This window comes from Protopterus annectens, chromosome 5.part0, assembly GCF_019279795.1.
Source record: "Protopterus annectens isolate FY-2018-M chromosome 5.part0, PAN1.0, whole genome shotgun sequence".
Taxonomy (NCBI): Eukaryota; Metazoa; Chordata; order Ceratodontiformes; family Protopteridae; genus Protopterus; species Protopterus annectens.
This window is the reverse complement of record NC_056735.1, coordinates 1,134,484,740-1,134,508,642: the sequence shown is the minus strand read 5'-3', so window position 1 is coordinate 1,134,508,642 and position 23,903 is coordinate 1,134,484,740. Positions and strand designations below refer to the sequence as shown.

Genomic DNA, 23,903 nt, shown 5'->3' with positions numbered 1-23,903 from the left:
GCACTAGAGGTGCAGTCAGCTTTACTTAGACAGTAACCATCTCCTTATCCAGTTGCTTACTACATTTATATATAAATAGTACTTTATTGCTTTCAGTTAATCAGTTGTTTTAAGCACTGAATTATGCTGTTTTAAGAGACAGGTCCATATTAGAAGAAAAAAAGGCAATATTGCATTGTAGTAGTTCCAGTTATAGTGCTGTTTCTTTAGCATTATTTAATGATATTACCCCCTCGAGCTAACTTGCAGAGTACGCAATGAATATTCATGAGGCCGGTGAAGACATCACCATGAATATTCATTCATTATTCGAACAAGTGACCAAGTATTGGATGGTGGGCGGGGTTTAGGTGTGACTTGCTACTGTGCATCTGGGGGGGGGCTGGTAATATTCTACAACAACTCCAAATAAAATACAAAGAATGTGCAATGGTAAGAATAGAAAAGTACTTATGCCAGTAAAGTGAGAGGATAAAATTACACTGCTATCAATATACATTTTATTACAAAGCTTGCTTTACATTTAGGAAGAAAGAAAGAAAGAAAGAAAGAAAGAAAGAAAGAAAGAAAGAAAGAAAGAAGAAAGAAAGAAAAATATTAGCTTGGTATATAGATGTCAGAGGTAAGAGTATTGAGACAGTGGAGGCTAGCAGAGCAGTTAGGGTAGAGGTTGATGTTAGCTGATTTAGGTTATGATGTCTGACAGGTTGCAGGAACATTTTAGCTTGATCAAGTTTTAGAAGTCTACGGAACTTGAGATGTCACATACTGCATCTGTTAGTTTTCAGGGGATCTTGGCGTAAGCACTTTACTGACTTAAGTCTTAGTTGTTTCACATACAACTTACATAGTATTGGCATCTGGTCAGCTCAAACCCGTGTGAATGGCAGAAATAATGTGCAACAGTGTCTCACTGTTTCTTAAAGGGGTTCTGTATCTTCTACTTTTGAACTGCCCCCCCCCCCCCCCCTTGTGACTTGAAATTCAGACTTATGCATCCCCATCTTTGTAAGATACTGTGACATCTAATCTGTTGAAATGAGATGTTCTTAATGTCAGTCACTGAAGTTTTGTAGATCCCTAAGCGGCAAGACATTAACTATCTGTAGAGAACCATTTTTTGTTCCATCATCAGGTTTTGATGACCCTTAGGATGTATGTACACTTATTTCTTTTTTATAAGTTTGAAATTGTCCTTAAATGAGTCAATTCACAATTTTATTTATAGGGGCAGAATTTGGCGGGGCTAGATCCCTGGCTGCTTGAATGATTGAATGACTGATTTGCAGCCACTCTGGCCTGTCTAAGCCATGACCTATTTACATATGGAACAAAGGAATACAAAGAATAAATACAGAGACAGATACTACATGAGGTATAGCATATTTTTGAGAAGTTACATAAAGAATGAAAAGTTAGGAGGTAAAAGTCTGAGAAAGTGTATGGTGTGAAAGTGTTTGTTAGGTGTGGTGGCTGTAGAAGAGAGATAGGAAAATTAGTGGCAGGCGAGAAGATGTTTTTATCATGGATGTACATCAATATCTCATGGATTTAACTGAACAGGATGTGTGAGTTCAGAAAGATAGAACATCTGTTTCATCACCTTTTCTCCATATGAAGGTCTGACAGTTGCAATTAAAATCTTTTGGAAGATTCTGTTGTCTGAGGACATTACATGAAGGTGCATGGCTGCTTCATTTGCTTGCTTCAGTGATAGTTCACCTTTCAAACTTTGCCCACTAGCCACTTGAGCATCATTTTTCATCTTCACCAAGAGTTATTGGTTGGACTGATTTCAGGAATTATGTTTTCTATGGCATTTCATTGTTTCACAACTTAACCTTCTGAGTCCTTGCCTTTAGTTCATTCTCCGACACTGACCTCTGATTGGAATTTGCACTGCATCAGATTCTTTCCCACAACTGCACACTGTAAAAGCTTCCAAAGCCAGATGTTACGGATACATCCTGAACATATAGTAGATGCACTCTCATCTTTCATGCACAATGTGCTGGTCATTCAGATACAAAAGATAAATGCTTACCATTCAGATGCAAAGCATACAGGTTTGCCATTCCGATACAAGGTGCTCACCTTTAAAATATAATACATACAGGCTTACCATTTATATACATTTGGTATATGTTCACCACTCATATATAACATGTTCACCATTCATGTAAAACAGATAAATGCTCACCATTCATATACAGTGGACACATGCTCACCATTCAGTTAAATATGTTCACCATTCATATCAAACAGATAAATGCTCAGCATTCAGATAGAACAGGTACAGGCTCACCATTCAGATACATTGGATGCATGTTAGTCAGATAGGTTTATCATTGAGAAACAACACATACAAGCTCACCATATAGGTACACCAGATACGTTCTCACCACTCGGATACAGTAGACAGGATACAATGGATGCATGCTCACTTGCAGATACAGTGGATACATGCTCACGTGGTTACATGCTCACATTTAGATACAGCAGATACAAGCTCACATTCAGATACAGTGGATGCATGCTCACTTGCAGATACAGTGGATACATGCTCACATTTAGATACAGTGGTTACATTCTCACATTTAGATGCAGCGGATACAAGCTCACATTCATATACAGTGGATGCATGCTCACTTGCAGATACAGTGGATACATGCTCACATTCAGATACAGTGGTTACATGCTCACATTTAGATACAGCTGATATAAGCTGACATTCAGATACAGTGGATGCATGCTCGCTATTCACATACTACAAATACATGTTCGCTATTCACATACTGCAGATACATGCTCAGTTTTCACATACTGCAGATACATGCTCAGTTTTCACATACTGCAGATACATGCTCGCTGTCCACATACTGCAAAGTCATGCTCGCTATTCACATACTGCAGATAGATGCTCACCATTCAGGTATAGCAGATGACCTCCTCCTCATTCATACAGTGGATACTTGCTGTGCATACCTTATCATCTGCAGGTGCATTAGGTGCTTATTATCCATACATCATTCTCCTGCACCTGGGTAGCATCTCCATGCTGTGGATGTGGATGTATTTACTGTAAATTCATCAGCTATATACAAGCCAACGCATATACAGTTGAATACAAGTTTTTATTGGTTCTTTGTATTTTAAATATGTGTTTCTGCAATATTGGAGTGTGATGAAGCGGCATATCTTGCTGCGAAAACGCTTACTATTAAACAAAGTTTTTATTATTTGTTTACTGGCTGTGGTTTGGTTCATCCATTTTAGTTTTTACATTTTTCATCAGCTATATAATTTGTTATACTTTTTGCTTTCTCTTCTGTGTCGTGTAGGTTGTGGTTGTGCTCACTGTGTAGATGGGAGGAAGTCAAGTTGGAGCATTATAAGCTATTCAAGCCTAAAGCATTATGCCAGGTTTTAGTAGGAGGCTTGTATTTCTCTTACGTATAGGGAGCAAAAGTGATTCAGAAACATGCAGAAGTGGGGGATGAGAGTATACAAGGAGTATCTGTTTGAGTAGGCCTCCTAAAATGTCAGCTGATGTGGTGAGTTAATTTCTGTTATTTTTCCTATTATAATGACTACCACACTGAAATTGTTTGCATTGTGTAAATACCTGTGGTTGACATTGAACATATGCCATCATTTGCCATTCAGGAATGATTTAGTGTATCATAGTGTTGTTGCTGAAGTATTAGTATCTTGTATTTATCAGACGTAAGCTGTGGTTTGCAGAATTTCAGTACACTATCTTATGTGAATCAAGGCAGTTTTCTGTATGCTGATGGTTTAGCAGAAATAGTGCTTCCCTGCCTTTATTTATTCTGTATGGTACTGTTCACCTTAACACTCTGTAGCCTACCCTGAGGTGCTGTGACCTCAGAGTTGGTATACAATATTAAGAGGTAGGGGTTGTGGTGGCTGGTCAGCCCTATCACCTCTCCTAATGCCATTTGTGTGGTATCTGGTATTTGAATGTATTTTTGTATTTGCACATTTATATGTATCAGTGCTCAGCAGAGTGTATTGAGAATGAGAGATAGTTTGGGGTGTTGAGCTGTGGGGTCTAGTAGTAGAATCCTGTACCTACACGCTAGTATCCTTGCTAACATGAGTCATTTCCTGTAAAGGCTGCATAGGCATTTACAAAAGCATTTGTTATTAGACCTAATGTAGTGCAGGGTAGGTACTGGTCTGTGTTGTTTTAAAACTATTACAGAATGCTTCAAGAGTCACAGTTCAGCATTGACAGCAACATTTTAAACATTTGTGAGTCCTCCTTAAAAAGTCGATGGGACCATAAACACATTTCAGCATCTTAACTACAGATCTCCAGAGATTTCATAATTTTCTTCTCCTAACATGTGCTTCAGTTATTAATTGTGTTTTAGGATTGCTGTGGCGGTTTACATCATGAAGATGTGTTGAGCTATATTTTTTAAGTTAAAATGCTTCTGCCGCTCAAGTAAATAAAGAAAATGTTAGCTGCATTACTTTATTACTAAAAGCTCCTGATTTTATTTTTCTTTATTTAATTAGTCACCGTCTCATATTTCCTTGGAAGCTTGCATGCTTCTTCTGATAACACAAAGGTGCTGAAGTGTAGGACAGTCAAACGCAACCGAAACTTTGAAGGTCTTGGTGGTATTTTGTCTACTGTCTTCAGTGTTTTTTATTGTAGAAAACTTCTTAAATATGCTACTTGATTAGTGTTGCCACATTGTCACGTATCGTCCTATGAAGCCCAGAACTAAAATTGTTTTATTGTTGGGAAAATAGGAAACAAAACCCATGTGAAACCTAGACACTTGCATTCATTTCTCACCACTTTTGTTTCTTTGTTTTCAGATGAGTACCATATAAATGCTGCATGTATTACACTTAATACAGTATTCATAGTACCGCCTGTTAGATGGCTTTTTAAATTTTTGTTCTCATTCATAAGTATGCAGTTTGGATAGTGAAAGACTGCTGTTGTGTTATTTATTTATTTATGTACTTATTTCCATATGTGAGTATGCTCTGACCCAGATGGACTCCTCACAGCCACAACCAGTATAAAATGTTCCTGCTGACCTCAGCATAGAGAGCAAAGATGTAGATGAGTACAACAATGTATAGTAAATGTGCAGAAACAAACGATTTGAAATTGTCATTGATACGGAAAAGATGTTTTATGAACAGTCATCTGAAAAACAATGAAACGATTACCGAGAAATATTGGTAAATACAGGATATAGGGGTTATTGCATGGTAGCTTGGATTCACAGACCTCTGTTTCATAGCATAGCACTAGTTTATGGTTATCCAAAGAGTTTATGGATTCAAAGACATTGTATGTTTGTTTTGTTATCTGTTACCTTCCCCATATAGAGAACTCCAAAATGTCACTGTTGACGCCACTCATCTGCGAATCCCTGCTTGTTTGCATGTTCTTAATACACATATGATTTCACTGTAAACTGTTAAATTGAAATCATTACGAATTAAAATGAAATTTCACAATTGTGCATGCTATAATTTGCTGATTGTTAATAGTTTTTTAAGTGATTTTTATTTATTTTGCTTTGCTTACTTAAAGCCTCTTCGTGTTGAAAACAGAGCCCGTTTTGTTGATGGCAACTATAAAAAAGAAATAGGTTTGGTCATACCTTCTGTAACAGTCAGTGACTCCGGGTTGTATACCTGCCATGCAGGCAATATCCGTGGAATATCAGAGTCGACAGTATTTCTGAAAGTAGTAGGTAAGTTATTTTGAATAACTTAAATAAACAAAATGCTGTTAATACAGGCAGAAGAGTTAAATGGGTGCTGTAGAACTCTCTAGATTTGTTGCAGATTGTGTCTTGCAATGCTTATACTAAAGGCAGAGTAGTTAAAAGGGTGTTTCAGAACAGTCCTAGGTTGTTTGCAGATTGCGTCTTAATCATGGTAAATATCACTGATTTTTGGTCCTCACCAACCTTTCACTGTTGAGCCTTTCTAGGCACCCTATTTGCCCATTCATTTGTTTGTTTTGTGTGATGGTAAGCAGGGAGGGGGGTTCTCCACTTTCAAGGAAGAGCACCTTCCAGTAATTTTTTCTTTTTTCAAGGAGTGGCGCAAAGAGCAGGGGAGGATACCATTTGAATGTTATCTGTGGCTTATTATAGCTTTTTTTGATTATGCAGCTAATTTGCTTTCCCATTTAGCTGTTACTAATGGTGCACTGTATTTATAGTGAGCCTGGTGTAGGTGCATACTTCCCCATACCAGCTTTGCTTGGCTGGAGTACAGCACACTCCTTGGCTAGGCTCACTCCATGTAAGTGCTACCTTCAGCATAGACCACATGAGTGAATAAATGCTTCATCCCCCCAGGTGGCACTGTTACAATGGAACCTGAAAGTCACTTCTAACCCTTCTCAAACAGCTCCTTAGCTTCCATGGCCTCTAACTGAACACAGGCTAGATGGGTCATATTCAAGGCTTATCTGCTGCTTGGTGCTGGTTATATGAATGCAGGTTGCACTGATTTTCCTATTGCCTTGCCATCGGCTTTGTCTCCATGCCATGTCTGTGGGATTGGACAGAGCATGTTAACTGGAATTTTCTAGCCTAATGCTGTTGTAATCTGCAGTCTCATGTATGCTGTGACTGCCATTCTGTTAACTAACAAATTGTTCAAGTAGTGTTAGATAAAGGTTTCTCCTGTGCTGCCTGAGGAACGACCTGATTTGATAAGGGCCAGCAGATGTGTGAAGAGTCTAACAAATAAAGCTCGGCTGAAAAGAGGAAACTTGGTTTCATTATTATAACAACAGCTTGTCATTAGGGGCAATACTTGATTTATAGGACTACATTGTGGACTATGTCACTCTCATGTCATATTACGTAAGTGCTATTTGATGTGCACTGGAAAGTTAAGGACTGACGAAGGGCTTTGTTGAAATGCTGTTTTGGAATCTTCTGTGTTGACCTGACAGTGATGGAGATACTGATCTAATGTACCCCTTGAAAGCCACTTTGCTCCAGAAAAACTTCATTAGTACTGATTAAACTATCCTTCATTAGACAAAGAGATACCTCATACTTACCAGACAATGGAATAAATTCCCTCAACATATGAGGATGTTTTTCCAAACAAGGCCATCACAAATCTCCTAGCCAGTAATATATATGTATGTGTATATATATATATATATATATATATATATATATATATATATATATATATATATATATATATATATACTGTTACACACACACACACACGCACACGCACACACACACACACGCGCGCGCGCGTGTGCATGCACATATACACACCTAATTATTAATCTTGCATCCTTTGTGATAGTTTTTCTTTTCTAATATGAGGTATAAAGTATTACCTACATTTTTTATATTAAAACTGAGGTTTTTCTCTCATTTTGAATATAGTGAGCTTTAATTCTCAAAATTCATTTGCATTTTAGCTGTTTAAACTTAAAATTGCACTAGTCTATAATTGTTCCAGCTAAAAGTCCCAACCCTTTTACACTAATGGTACACGTTTTGAATGGTGCCATGGGTATTTGCATTAGGTCCACCAATAAACCAACAAATTACACAATCAAAATTGTAAGCTGATGTTGTTCTTCCCACAGGAATACAGAACTGCCTTATATCCTTTTTGTGAAGTCAGTTAAGATTAGATAGCATATTTGGAGATACTCATTTATTTATCTTTTACAGTCTTCCATCTCTGTGGTTAGCTGCTATGTGCATACACATCAGTGCACAGGTGTGGTGATGTCTTGGAAGAAGGTAACAATGTGTTTGGGTTGGGAAGTGTTTTATCAAAGAGAGGTATACTGTATGGGCATTCCAGGCTGTAGCCATGGGATTGTGTAAAATTATAGAAAAGACCACCATCTACCAGTTTAGTTGAATGCAGGTATAAACGTGTGTGTGTGTGTGTGTGTGTGTGTGTGTGTGTGTGTGTGTGTGTGTGTGTGTGTGTGTGTGTGTTGTGGGAGGGTCAGCAGAAGGGTACCTGAATGTGGTTTTGGTATTGTGGGGAAGAGATGGGAATAGAAAGTCATAGAAGAGTACATTACTGTCATTAGGATACTGGACACCTGCTGGCATTACTAAAAAGCCTTTGTTGACATGTGGTGATAGAGTGTGTACTACAGTGTTCCATTTTGCAGAGTTTTGAATGTCTGAGGCTCCTCCCTTCGCCCTTGCTGTAGTAGTGTGATGCATAACCCGAAATTCAGAAATGTTCCAACGTGCTGTGTCTAGCCCCCATCTATGCATGGTTGTACCAGTATTGTAGGGCATTCTGCAAGTCATGTGTAACAGCTGTGTTGCCTTTTTACAGTGACACAGCCCATTTCCACATATCTCCTGGATCTGTGACGTTCTTGGCAATTTACATCAGTGCTCTTGTCATGGGTACCTTTTATTTTAATTATGGGTCTCTGCAGGGCCTATCTGAATCCCTTATGTTGTGCTTGTAATTTTTTGTATAATGTTGTTACTTTTTGTTGCAGTCCTTGTTTGAGATTTATGGTATAGCGTCCTTAACATTAACTTGAACTGAAACCAAAGCAGTCACACTAGGTCATGATGGGTAGCAATTTCGGACAGCAGTGGTGTTATGTGATTGGTGGAGAGGGGGATGTTCATAGCAAATAGGCAAATTGAAAAAGAGGATGTCTGTATGTTTTTTTTTGTTTGAGTAGTGATATTGCTGGACAAGACAGCTGTCATTGTTTTTGATTTATTGTGTGTGTGTGTGTGTGTGTGTGTGTGTGTGTGTGTGTGTGTGTGTGTGTGTGTGTGTGTGTGTGTGTGTGTGTGTGAGAATGCAGCAGAACATAGTAGATTGCCATTTTGTGGAGACAGGGGTATAATGAACAAGCAAAGGCCTTGACGAGATTTGAACTCATGACCCCTGGCTTACTAGATCTAATCCCTGAGCTAAAAAGCCCAAAGTGGCATGGCAGGTAGTGTTGTTGCCTCACAACAAGAGGTTCCCTGGTTTGATTATCATCTGGGGTGCCTTCTTTGTGGAGTCTGCATGTCCCTGCTTGTGTTTGTTTAGGTTTCCTCTGGGTACTCCAGTTTCCTTCTACATTCCAAACACATGGAATAAGTGGGCTGGACACTCTAAATTGGCCATAGGTGTGTGTGTGTGTGTGTGTGTGTGTGTGTGTGTGTGTGTGTGTGTGTGTGTGTGTGTGTGTGTGTGTGTGTGTGTGTGTGTGTGTGATATAGAATAATAATCATGTGGCAGGGCTAGCTACCTAGCTATGTGAATATTGGCTCTAGATGATTGTTACTGCTGCAGAGACACCCCGACCCTATATGCAAAAGTGGGATAAAGGGTTTTTGGATGGCTTGATGGGCATAAATCAAAGCAGTTTGCTTGCAACCCTTAATAGCAGAAGCAGTGTTATGATCTGTTTCTCACTGGAACAAAGATCATATTCCAGTTTTTGCATGTTTTGGGGAGTGGACAAAGGTAGTTTTTTTTTTTTTTTTTGGTGAACTGTGCTATTGGGAGGAACGCAGCCGAGGTGTCTGACATCAACATGTGTTGATTGCATGTAGTCAGGTTAGGGCAGGTTAGACAGACATACACACACACACACACACACACACACACACACACACACACACACACACACACACACACACACACACACACATGTATGAATGCACACACACAAATAAGTCAAATGTTTGCAATGCAATGCTTTGTTTTAGCTTTGTGTTAAATTAATTTAACTGGGATATTTGTGCATTGTGCCAAAAACAGTGTAGTTTATCCACAACTACTATTGTCTTTTTTTCTCTTTTTTTTTTTTTTTTTGCCAAAATGCTTATATTTTTAATCCTTTTTGAACATTCTTTAATGGTAATTTTTTTAATGAAGCCATACTTTTAATGTTTTCTTTTTGACCAGCAGGGAAAAGGGCTAGTCATATGCAATAGATGCATTTTGTAACTTAAATAAACAAAATGCTGGTAATAAAGGCAAAATAATTAAATGGGTGTTGTAAAAATCATTTAGGTTTGTTGCAGATTGCACCTTGCAGTGCATGATAAACAGAATGTTTATACTAAAGGCAGAATAGTTAATAGGGTGTTGCAGAACTCTCCTAGATTGGAGACACATTCTGTGACACATTATGCTTTCACATAGGATTATTGAAATGCATGTACATCATTAGACTGAGTAACAATTTACTCAGAAAATGTCCGTGTCCCCCTTAGGACTGCAAATCATTTGGCAGAATCACTAGTAATTCTCAGTTTTATTAAAATCTGTTCTAAAATTATGGCCGACAGTCACCGGTGGAAGTCCTGATACTGCAAGTCCCAGCACTTTAAATTTTAAACTGTGCTTTTTCCAAAAACTTAAAAAATTCATTTTGATATTCATGGTTGCACTTTTAAGATGTTTTCACCCCTTAAGATTTTTGGGGTTCGAAAGACATGCGTGAATGGGTGTGCCTTCGTTGAAGGTTGGGTGTCGAGCTGGCTCCTCGGCACTGTAAAAATCTACTGCCAGTCATTTGCAGACCAGAATTCCGCTGTGGCGACCCCTAACCGGGAAAAGCCAAAAGAAGAACAGAACTGTACCCCACCCATGCTACTTTACATATGCTGACTAAAGATGCCTGTGCCTTAATATAGGAAGAATACTCAAGAGATAACATAATTACAGATTATAATATTTTCCTGTGCTGCGTATTGCAGTTATGGACCTCATACTTTTCAGTGTTCAGCCATAAAAGTATGTGATTTGCTCTCTATAAATTATGGCTGCATCAAAAATGATGGTTTAAAGGTGTTTCCAGGAACTCTTAGACCAGATTTTCCTTCTCTGGTTGCTGTTGTTGAAAGTTTTTTTTTTTTCATACAGAGATGAAAAAATGCTAAATTTCTTTTCTATTTCTATTTTTTTTTTCCTGTAGTGCTGTAGTTGGCATTTGCTGCATATTCTTACATCAATGTAATTGGTTTGTACTGGACCCCTTTTCAGAATAGGCTTAGGGAAAAAGGCTTCATGGTTACATACAAAAAGTTATGACAAAGTGGAAAACATCTTTTAAAGCGAAAGCTTTTATAAAGTTGTATATAAGACATATCAAAAGTTAAACAGTGAGTAAATTGCACTGGATAATTCACATAAATTAAAATCTTTCATAAACAATAATACAAAAGCAGTTTTGGAAGTCTAACTGTCGTGCACATACATTAAAGTGAATCTTTTATAAAAAAATAAGTAAATATAAAAAACAGTTTTGGTAGTTGTAGTGCATAATACACATGTTTTAAAGGAATTTTTTATATAAAGACAGTATTGGAGATAGGCCCTCAGGTGTGAGGAATGATTGTTGGGCTGACATAAGTGTGAATAAAAACAAAGAGGGATATAACCTTGTGGAGTGGAAAGGAGAGGGTTGGCATAAGGGTAGGGGTTGATGTAATGGTTAAGATGCTTATTATTTATTTAAATTTGTATTTAGAATTGAGGACTGAAGATTGGACGTAGGTTCATTTTCAGTGGAGGGAGAAAAAAAAAGGCAGTTAAAAAAAAAAGACACAGAACACATTATTGGATTATTTATAGTGATTATTACATGTTTACAATTACTTACATTTACAGATGAAGATAGAAGTAGTACATCAGTAGACAATATAGAGATATTATCTGTGTGCATACCAGACATTAACAAATGTTACAAGAAGAAGAAGTTTGTGCTGTATAATAAGTACTGGCTTATGAGCATCTTACTTCATATGAGCAACTTACTTCATAAGTACAAGGTACAGGATTTGATTCTCACATATGAACCAAAATTTTAGGGGTTTGGGGGTTGGCATATGATTTAAGGTGTTTACCTCACAGACAAGAGGTACAAGGTTTGATTCCTTACTAAGGAGAAATTAGCTAAGCTTAAAATGGTCAGAAAGGACATCCAGCCTAGTGCATACACTATGAGAGCCTTGGATAGGGCTGAGATGCTAAATAATTGTGATTAGTTTATACAATGTAATTAAATTACTATGATTTAAAACCACATCTGGCAATACCTGGTGAATATCATTTCTGTCATTTGTCTTGGCTGGAGTGAGGAGAGCGTTGCATAAGAGTGGTGTGTTGACATTTGTATGTTAGATAGCAAACATTAAAATAAAAGCACTTTGTTGGATAGTTTCAGACAGAATCAATTATAGTATTATTTTACACTAATCTATTTTTTCAAGTATTTATTATGCTACAACATGTTATATTTTCAGAATCACAATATTTATTAAGTTTACAGTATTTGCTTCTAAACTGGATGGGGCAGCCATCATTTAACTTCTTAGTAGAAATTTAAAGTGTCACATATTTAGACTGCCTAGATTTGCTGAGCTTGCAAAGCTTACCACTTAAAAAGACAAATTAAGAAAGTACTGAAGACTGAATCAGTTCTTCACTTTTGATTGTACTGCTATATTAAATAACATTTTGTAATTGTAGTTGTTAACTGACTGGCAGATTGTTGTAACAGATAAATCAGCACACCATCAATATTTTCTTCTGTAAACAGATCCTATTTGTATATCCGTCCTGCTCTCCTGTTTTGTGTCCATAGTAAAAGTTTTAATTTTAGACTTCCTTTTCCTTCTGTGGATGGCAGCAAGTTTGCATTTTGTTTGGTGTTCTCTATTTACATAATGAGTAAAGCATTTGAGTAAACAAGCAGTTAAGTCAAGACCAGAAGTTCAAATTAGATGGATGCATTGTGCATTGTGTATTTGTTTTTCATGTGATGGCACACTTTTCCATTCCATTTAATAATGCCTTGCCTTGGTTAACTGATAATTGTGAGTTGGGATGCAGGTGATTTTCTTATTGAAGGGCTAATAATGTTTATTTTCATACACTTGTTTATTCTAACTCTAGATAGGATGGGATTATTTTCTTGTCTCAGAACTAGTACCATTTGATGCCATACATTTCTCTTTTCCAAACTTTTTGCTGAATAATTCAGATTACTTTATACACTAAAGATATATTGTTCATTATCATTTAAGTTTGGCATTCAAGTAACTGTGATTTATCGAAATCAGGTTGAAATTATGTGCTTCTCTGTGGGCAAGTAGTCAACTGGTCTATAAGTCTGAAGTTTGGAACACGGGTAGACATTACATAGTGGCATGGTCACCGAGCTGTGCTTATTCTGTCTTCCCTGATGTACATATACCTGTAAATGTTCTCAAGTGTTAAGTAGCACGGTTACAGGAATTGAGTTGCCCAGGCCACTGTTGAACAGACTCCTGAAGCTGATGTCAGCTGCTGTTACTCAGCTGATGTGGACAAAATCAAGTATCCACAGCTGTTCACCTAAAGAATAGGAATGATGTGAGTGAAGTCAGCCCTTAGCAGACGTTGTGTGATGTACAATGTATATATACATCATGGCTTTGGTAGCCTTCTCTGGGTTTAGCTTTGAGTATACACATCATTGTTGCAGTGTTGTGGTCTAGCAGGCAGTCCGACAAACAAAGACACACACACACACACACACACACACACACACACACACACACACACACACACACACACACACACACACACACACACATACAAAAAGTGCCATTGCGGTATGAAGGTACAGACTGCTGGATGAGGTAGCCACACAGCCTGATCCAAAAGGACAGTATGAGTAGCCTGTATTGGATGGGGGCAGTGTACTTGTCTGTGTTTTTTCCAAGTATAGTAATGCAGATCATTAGCGGTGGGACTCATTAGGTGTCAGGCTAATGGCTGAGGACTCCTGAGTGATTATTGCGGTGCCTGACTAAGCAGCTCTGGAGTGCCAGTAAATAATAAGGAGTGCAGATAGCCTTTATTGAAGGGGGAAAAAAAAGTAAAGTTCCTCAGTTTGTGACAATTTTTAACAGCATTTGAAGCAGGGTTATCAAAAGAAAAGCAGTGACAAATGCATAGGAGAATGTTCTTTCATCCTATTGCCTGGAAAGGATTGAAATCTCAATCTTTAGTTGATATTTTCAAGACTCAAGAGTATACAGTCCTTACTAGAATGTGTTGTATCCTAGAGACACTGCTTGTTAGAAAGGGTCTTTCTGTTGTTAGCGCGTATAGTAAAGAGTGAGGAGCAGCAAATCTCTCATCCCTGATTTTGTTTAGAAGTGTTGAATCGTAATGGTTTCATACTAAAGTGGATTCATTTTGGCAAAGATTTAAATAGATTTGCTTCAGTACATTTGACCATCCCTGTTATAAATAGATGTCTGCTGGTTTAGCAGACATAGTGGTTCCTTGGCCTGTATTTATTTAATAGTTTATTTTGTAGAACAGTTTTGCATTAAGCATTTTCTAATAAATAGCCTTTTTTATAAGAACAAAATATTCTTGGGTGGATGGGTCACTTTTAAGAAGAATGTGCAGAAGCAGTTGAGTAGCTGCTGAGTTTGAAGATAAAAACTTCAAAACTGAGCAGAATGCTGTAAACTTGAGGACTTCATATGACAGAGAAAGAAAGCAGATGTCCTTCAGACAAAGGTAGCCAGCTAAGTTTGCAAACTTTAGCACTGGATGTGTTTCCACAGCAGGAAATTTATGGTTTCTCATCAAGTAATGTTACTGATGTAAGACATCCAAAGACTGTGTCTTAACTTCTGACTAATCTGCGGTTGTTACTGTAAAGTACAAAGATTAAAAAATGTCATGGAATAAATAAATCTGTCAGTCATCAATTTTATACTAGAATGTTTTGGACAAAAGAGTTAAGATGAATGGATATTCAATTAAGGAAAGGTGCGTACTGTAGCTATATTCTTTTTCTGGCACTCAGCTAGATGATTTAGTAAAGAGAAATTACTTATGCACATAAAAACAGTCAAATAATAATGATCCTTCAGGATCTGTGGTGGGGGAGGGGGGACAAAAAATATGCAGCCATTTGAAACTGAGACATCCTGTTTGCCATATTGAAGTAGGGCAGAATACGTAATAATGGCAGGCTGAAGCGCAACTTGTTCTGCTGAGATTGGGGGATTTGGGCTTTTCTAATGTTTTATTATGATTCATAGTCTCTGAGAAAATGTGTGGCCATGGATTGCATTTAAATATAATTTGTATGACTGAATCATTCAGCTAAGCAGTGGGCTCCACCTTCTTTAGCATGTAAGTAGTGTCGTTAGCTGTAACATAACAAAGGCTCATCCCCCATGGATAAACACGGTCAGAAATTAAAATTACAGACTTGTGCACCTGCACATATGCACATATATCCACGTAGACAGACAGACATACACACAGATCTATGGTAGCACTCTCTACATCCAATATTTCCCTGCCCATCCATACCAGCCGGAGGTCATATCACACAGTGGTCATCCAACACACACAGATAAATACACACATACATATCTTGACAAAAAGCACTTAAGATCATACAGTCATGTTAACCACTCAAGCACAGTCCCAGTACCCCCCATAATTCCCCCTAAAAACACACACTCACTCACATACCCTCTCATACATATAGTGTGCTAGAGTACTTACCTGGTCAGTAGTCTGAGAAGGCCAAAACTGCTGCATTTGACCATGCTAAGAGTAGCGCACTGGAATGCATAGAGGCACACAAGGCATGCAAGTAAATTGTCGTGTAGTAAGGCCTTCTATGAATTCTTATACTACACAAGAATATTTGCAGAGCAGTACACTGTGGGGCCCCAAGGACTTGTGACATAGGCCACACCCATAGATTACTATATTTACATGCGTCTTCTAAAACCCTCATTTTTGAGTAGAGTAGAGCTGTGCTACTGAGCAGTAAGTTGTCTATGAATCGGGAAACTGAGTGGTATGTAAATTCATTTATGTAACTTTGTGTGCCGTGCAAGATGTTTATGAATTCCAGGTTTTTTTTCCTTTGGTAACATTCTGACAACAAACAGAAGATGAAATGGGAGATTTTGCAGAGGATATTCTGTCTCAGCAGTGCCCGAAACTGTAAAGTACAGAAAGGTGATAGCTGATCTACTTTGCTATTCATTATCTGTAGCAAATTAACTTGATTTAATGCCTACAGCTTCTGTTTTGGCCAGTGTTCAGAGAAATTGACCTTATGTTACTTTCCCTTTTTATTCTAAAAATTAGAAAGAGGATTTATTAACGTCACATCTCCTGAGAATACCGTTTTATATGTTAATGAAGGAGAGAGTCAAGTGTTAGCAGTGCATTTAAATGCCTACCCAAGGCCAGAAGAATGTTACTGGATGTATAATGACCAGATACTGCCAAATTCCTCTGAGAACTGTGCTGAATCTATGCAAGAAGATGGAAGCAAGATAACCGAGTAAGTCTTTTTCAGTTCTTTTGCGTGTTTTTGCAGTAATTATGTGGTCTATTGTTCCAGAATTTACCAGACAAGGCTTATTTGACTTTAGTCTAGTTTAGTTGAAGCAACTGACTGTTAGTTTAATTAACATGAAATTAGTTTAGTATTTTGGTCAACAAGTGGTAATATGGTACGTTCACCTTATTAAGATGAAACTCTTGGTGAAAAAATTTTGTATGGTCTTACACATTTAGGTACTTGGCTCTAAGTGATTTGGCCACATTGGCCGATGCTGATGTGACATACCCTACCCTATGTAAAAAAGGGGACTGAGGATGACGGCACACATTTACATACAGTCCTGGAGTTCTTGAGTTTTAATGTATTCTGGAAAGTGTCTTCTAGAAGATTACATAACTTGTGACTTAAAATGTTGGTTTTGTTCCCAGATAACTAAACACTTTGCATCATGCCATTGTACTGCGTTTTACTACTGGCCTTATTAGACTGTTGTAAAAGTTCTTGAAACACCAAACAGGTTAACATTTATCATAGTTTTAAAGTATAAATCTGGAAATCCAGTATGTGGGCAGTTAACTATTTTGCAAACAACTGAGGGACTTATTTTGTACTACCTTGGGAGCACCATATTTTAGATAATCCCAGGCTGGGTTCTGCATCACAGAACAGAGCAAAACGTGTACTTCCTAAAACTGGTAAGAGGTCATTTCATGGAGATCAAGTGCTTTGCTAGTTTTGGAGGTGACAGTCTTTTAAGCATTTTGGAGGAAGCTGATAGAATACTTAGAAACACTGACCCTTAGCCTCAGCACTGTCAGCAGTAGACAGAAACAATGCTGCTGATGCTTTGTGGTGACAGTGCACTGTCCAAAATGTTGCTTTGGGATTATTGGTAGCCTTAATACCCATTTTTGCTTTTCATAACTGCAACCACCTCTGAATGTATTCTGCTGCATAGAGTGTTTTACTTTCTGAAGTGTATATAAAATGGAATGTTTTGCAAAGCATTTACATTAACTAAATTTGCTTTCATGCCTAAGTACCGTAATGCTGTTTAGGTTCTGAGCTGCATATAAAGACAAGAGACATTTTTGTTCTGCCAAACCTTTATTAGCAGTGAATTTGCTTTCATGCTGCCAAACTATAGCACTGTTTACTTTCTGAACTGTGTTAGAAGAGACACATCTTTGTTTTGCAAAGCATTTGCTCCCACTGAATTTGCTTTCGTTCTTCATTATTGTAATACTGTACTGCTTTTGTACCTGATCTACAGCTTAGATTATTTCCAACTGCATATTGAGTACTTGATAGCCCACATCTTTCAATACTTACAAGACACAGCTGTGAAATGTAAAGCTTGTCCTTGTTTTTTAACCATGTAAACCCACTAGTTTTAAATGTTTCTTTTCAAAGACAGCCCTATAGCCTGCCTGGTTAAGTATGCAAATGGAGACTAGGGAATAAAACCAAGGAATACAAAATGAAGCTTATTAAAAGTTCACAGCATTATTACATGCACCAGACATTTAGTTTCCAGCTGGTTATGCTTGTAAATCATGGGGAAACGACTGATGTTCTTCATGTTTCACTGTTGCAGTCATTACATTTGGGTAATCTGCTGGCAGGTTGCCCTCAGTCGGCCTGAATTCCAAAGTCTTGGGTCCTGCGTCAGTTGCTGTCTCCTCTTCCATGACTTCAGGTCGTCAGGGGTATAAAACAAGCAGATGACGCCATTTTCTTTAGTCTTTCTTGTCTCACGGTGCTCGAAGCTGAAGCATTTCGCAAGTGCCGGTTGGCCGACTCCTGACATATTCGAGTTTGAGTTTCAGAACCGAAGTCTTCACTAAAGCTAAGTACCCTGTTGGGGAAACTTTTTTCTTGCTCCATACCGATGTCAGAAAAAGTTAATAATTGTATTACTTGTGGGAAGCAAATACCTCATAAGGATTTTCATTTATATTGTATTCCTTGCCTAGGCCCTGATCACAAAGTGCCTGGCTGTCGGTTTTGTGCTAGATTTAACCAACGCACTAATAAGCGTCGGTATATTTTTGCCTCAAAGTATTTTGGAAACAAATTTAACTATCCTGAAATGTCGTCGGATAGCAATACGACTACCGGAGTGCATAAAAAGCACAAAGAAAAGGACAGAGACAGACAGTGGAGGTCCAAAACCGACAACGAAGCTTCTTCTAAGCCAGTCGCCGGTTCGCCAGTACTCAATGAGGCTCTTTCGCAGCCCCTGATACCCGCTACTTTTGAGTCGCAGGCCCCTACCGAGACCCATGTGGAGTCCGGCATGCTGCAAGATACACAAAGAATTGGACCCACAGATGTATCTCCCTCAGATGGGTCTGGAGCCGCTGAACAGGCACCGGCTTCTGAGGGTGTATTCAGGCCTCAACATTTTTACATCAAACCGACGACAGCTGCAAAACCAAAGACAAAAGCAACTTCTAAAGCTAAAAAAACTGATGCATGAGCCATGTGCACAGGCCACTATGACTAAAAAACAGATAATCAAAATGGCTGAAGACCTTATTACCTTGATCAGGGGTTCCCACCCCCTCCTGATAAGAGGCCTAGGCAAGACACTGACTATGAATCTTCAGATTAGGTTTCTAGTTCTTCTGATTCCTCTTCTGATCAGTAATTATCTATACCTCCCTATGAGGATTCTGATGCAGAGGAGTCTATCCCATCTGCATCACCTCCTGAGGATTATTCGTTTAGAGAAACCTTGCATACTTTGAGGGAGCATTTTCACTGGGAGAGTCAAGATTTCTCAGTATCAAAAAAGAGGCTCAGGGATTTCCTTCTCCCCCAGCACAGGCCTTTAGCCATACTCCCTGTTTTAGACATTGTGGATGATGTGTTTTCAGAGTCAAGCTTGACCCCTGACTCCTTTCCTCCGGCTCCCAGCAAGTCTGACAGATATTACAGGGTCTCTGACTCACACAAATTTTTGTTTGGAAACCCTGCTGCTGATCCTGAAACTATTTCACAGGGTCCAAAGGGAGTTAAGGCCTCAACAGCAAAAAATCCTACCCCCTCTGACAGAGACTCAAGGGCACTGGATAGATGGGGAAAGAAGGTTTACACATCTGCAACCTTGGCAGTTAGGGCCTTAAACTGCCAGTTTCATATGCTAAAGTATCAACAACATGTTATGAGATTGCTGAAACAGAAAATGATGTTGATTTCTGAATGTGCAGAAAATAAAGAATTGCATGAATTATTGCATGCAGCTGAACAAGTTCGAATGCATACTTTGCAATGTGGTTTTGATTCCTTGGAGGCCTCCTGCAGAGCCACAGTTACTGGATCTGTGATTAGGAGGCATGCCTGGCTAAAAGAGCAAAATTTGCCTGATCATGTTAAAGCTAAATTACTGGATGCACCTTTACAGCATGATACTTTGGTATTAAGACAGAAGAGGTTTTAAAGAAAATGGAAGACAGCTAAGTCTATGCAAACTGTAAAAGACTTCTTACAAGTGCAGCCACCAAGATTCAGTAGACACTGGCCTACAAAAAATCGGTCCTTTCCTGTGTCAGACAGAGCTCAAAGGGGCAAATCCAGATGCCCTAAGAGTTCCAGATACCAGGCACAAGATTCTTACAGGTCAAAGCAATGGGGTGCTTCTACCTCCAAATCTGGATGAGATAAAGCACAACCCTACAGAAAACAGTCCCAGCGACTTCCCTCTGCCTTCACCAAGCACTTACCTTTTGGCAGCACCCTTAGGGGGAAAATTAGCAGTTTTTGCTCAAAATTGCTAGTTAATGACCCAGGATAAGTGGGTGCTAAACATAGTATTACAGGGATACAGATTCCATTTCCATACTCTGCCAGCAAACGGTTGCGGATTGCCAAAAATCAATTGTCAGAGGCACAGAAACAGGATTCGTCTTTATGGATATGGGGTTATTCAGCCAGTACCAGAACAGGAAAAGGACAGGGTTTTTACTCAAGACTGTTCTTGGTACCCAGAAAGGACAAGGCCTCGTCAGTTGCTGTCTCCTCTTCCATGACTTCAGGTCGTCAGGGTATAAAACAAGCAGATGGCGCCATTTTCTTTAGTCTTTCTTGTCTCACGGTGCTCGAGCTGAAGCATTTACGCAGTGCGGTTGGCGACTCCTGACATATTCGAGTTTGAGTTTCAGAACCAAGTCTTCACTAAAGCTAAGTACCCTGTTGGGAAACTTTTTCTTGCTCCATACCGATGTCAGAAAAAGTTAATAATTGTATTACTTGTAGGAAGCAAATACCTCATAAGGATTTTCATTTATATTGTATTCCTTGCCTAGGCCCTGATCACAAAGTGCCTGGCTGTCGGTTTTGTGCTAGATTTAACCAACTAATAAGCGTCGGTATTTTTGCCTCAAAGTATTTTGGAAACAAATTTAACTATCCTGAAATGTCGTCGGATAGCAATCCGGCTACCGGAGTGCATAAAAGGCACAAAGAAAAGGACAGAGACAGACAGTGGAGGTCCAAAACCGACGACGAAGCTTCTTCTAAGCCAGTCGCCGGTTCGCCAGTACTCAATGAGGCTCTTTCGCAGCCCCTGATACCCACTACTTTCGAGTCGCAGGCCCCTACCGAGACCCATGTGGAGTTCGGCACGCTGCGAGATACACAAAGTATTGGACTCATGGATGTATCTCCCTCAGATGGGTCTGGAGCCGCTGAACAGGCACCGGCTTCTGAGGGTGTATTCAGGCCTCAACATTTTTACATCAAACCGACGACAGCTGCAAAACCAAAGACAAAATCAACTTCTAAAGCTAAAAAACTGATGCATGAGCCATGTGCACATGCCACTATGACTAAAAAACAGATAATCAAAATGGCTGAAGACCTTATTACCTTGATCAGGGGTTCCCACCCCCTCCTGATAAGAGGCCTAGGCAAGACACTGACTATGAATCTTCAGATCAGGTTTCTAGTTCTTCTGATTTCTCTTCTGATCAGTAATTATCTATACCTCCCTATGAGGATTCTGATGCAGAGGAGTCTATCCCATCTGCATCACCTCCTGAGGATTATTCGTTTGGAGAAACCTTGCATACTTTGAGGGAGCATTTTCACTGGGAGAGTCAAGATTTCTCAGTATCAGAAAAGAGGCTCAGGGATTTCCTTCTCCCTCAGCACAGGCCTTTAGCCATACCCCCTGTTTTAGACATTGTGGATGATGTGTTTTCAGAGTCAAGCTTGACCCCTGACTCCTTACCTCCGGCTCCCAGCAAGTCTGACAGATATTACAGGGTCCATGACTCACACAAATTTTTGTTTAGAAACCCTGCTGCTGATCCTGAAACTATTTCACAGGGTCCAAAGGGAGTTAAGGCCTCAACAGCAAAAAATCCTACCCCCTCTGACAGAGACTCAAGGGCACTGGATAGATGGGGAAAGAAGGTTTACACATCTGCAACCTTGGCAGTTAGGACCTTAAACTGCCAGTTTCATATGCTAAAGTATCAACAACATGTTATGGGATTGCTGAAACAGAAAATGATGTTGATTTCTGAATGTGCAGAAAATAAAGAATTGCAGGAATTATTGCATGCAGCTGAACAAGTTCGAAAGCATACTTTGCAATGTGGTTTTGATTCCTTGGAGGCCTCCTGCAGGGCCACAGTTACTGGATCTGTGATTAGGAGGCATGCCTGGCTAAAAGAGCAAAATTTGCCTGATCATGTTAAAGCTAAATTACTGGATGCACCTTTACAGCATGATACTTTGGTATTAAGACAGAAGAGGTTTTAAAGAAAATGGAAGACAAAGCTAAGTCTATGCAAACTGTAAAAGACTTCTTACAAGTGCAGCCACCAAGATTCAGTAGACACTGGCCTACAAAAAATTGGTCCTTTCCTGTGTCAGACAGAGCTCAAAGGGACAAATCCAGATGCCCTAAGAGTTCCAGATACCAGGCACACGATTCTTACAGGTCAAAGCAATGGGGTGCTTCTACCTCCAAATCTGGATGAGATAAAGCACAACCCTACAGAAAACAGTCCCAGTGACTTCCCTCTGCCTTCACCAAGCACTTACCTTTTGGAAGCACCCTTAGGGGGAAAATTAATTAGCAGATGTTCATCGCGCATACAGCTGCAGTCATAACAGATGGGTTCTCCTGCCATCAGGCGGGTTCTCGGTCAGCCGAATTCCAAAGTCTAGGTCCTGCGTCAGTTGTCGTCGCTTCTTCCCTGACGTCAGTGCGACAGGAGTGTAAAAGAACCAGCCGACGCCATTTTCTTCAGTCTTTCTTGTCGCGCGGTGCCGGAAGCAGAAGCAGTTCGCATGTGCTGGTCGGCCAGCTCCTGAAATTACGAAACTTTTGCAACCGAAGTCTTCTTGAAAGCTAAGTACCCCGTTGGGGAAACTTTTCTTGCCTCAGACCGATGTCAGACAAAGTTAATAATTGTATTTCATGTGGGAAACAAATACCGCATAAGGATTTCCATTCCCTCTGTATTCCTTGTTTAGGCCCAGACCACGACGTCTCGGTCTGTCGCTTTTGTGCTACATTCAACAAACGCACTGTTAAGCATCGGGCGGAGTTCGCCCAGCATTATTTTGGCAAAAAATTAAACTATATTATGTCGTCGGATACTCCGACTCCAGTTTTGTCTAAAAAGCGCAAAGATAAGGACTGACACACGAGGCCCGCAGCCTCTACCGACACCACGCCAAAGCCGACTACAGGTGGTCCGTTCTCAGCGAGGTGCCTACGCAGCCCCTGACTACCGACGACACTTCATTGGCGGTGTCTTCTGTGCCCGAGGTTGCAGGCTCCTCGGCCCACACCCCGACTACAGATACCGAAGCCACTCTTGGTGGTGAATCTCAAAATGTGGACAGGTCTACCCCCTCTCAAGGTGTATTCAGACCTTCCTCTTCTTTTTCTATCAAGGCTTTCACTAAGTCTAAAGCAGCCATGCATTCTAAGAGTCAAGCTACACAGGGCCCATCTCCAGGCTCCATGCCTAAAAAACAGATGCTTAAAATGGCTGAGGATTTAATTACTCAGGGGTTCTCAACCCCACCCCCCCTGACAAAAGGCCCAGAATGGAGGAAGAATCCCCCTCCTCTGATCAGGGCTCCATTATATCAGAGCACTCTGATGAACAGGAACATTCTTACTCCCCTTTTGAAGACTCTGATGCAGAGGAGTCCATTCCTTCTGTATCCCCCCCCAGAGGATTACTCATTTGGGGAAACTTTGCATACCTTAAGGGAACACTTCCACTGGGAAGGCCAAGATTATTCAGATTCCAAGAAAAGGCTTAGGGAATTTCTCTTGCTACCTCAGCACAGGCCTCTGGCTATACCTCCTGTCTTGGACATACTAGATGATGTGTACTTGGAGGTCTGCCTTAACCCGGATTCTCTACCTCCAGCCCCAGTCAAGCCTGACAGGTACTACCGGGTTCCTGACTCACACCAATTTCTGTACAAAAGCCATGCTGCTGACCCAGAAACTATCTCACAGATCCCCAAGGGAATTAAGGCCTCCACTGCTAAAAAT

At 39.7% G+C, this 23,903-nt stretch overlaps 2 protein-coding genes across 2 annotated transcripts in view; one reads left to right on the top strand and one right to left on the bottom strand.

Moving 5' to 3' along the window:
* The window catches only part of LOC122801556 (mast/stem cell growth factor receptor Kit-like), a 591,006-nt gene that overhangs the window by 290,686 nt on the left and 276,417 nt on the right, over window positions 1-23,903 (top strand). The window contains exons 4-5 of the mRNA XM_044070993.1: window positions 5,591-5,753; window positions 16,168-16,366. Coding sequence (XP_043926928.1) covers window positions 5,591-5,753; window positions 16,168-16,366 — 362 coding nt within the window. The remainder of the gene's footprint in view (window positions 1-5,590; window positions 5,754-16,167; window positions 16,367-23,903) is intronic.
* The window catches only part of LOC122801555 (E3 SUMO-protein ligase RanBP2-like), a 2,328,503-nt gene that overhangs the window by 2,228,344 nt on the left and 76,256 nt on the right, over window positions 1-23,903 (bottom strand). The window lies entirely within an intron of this gene.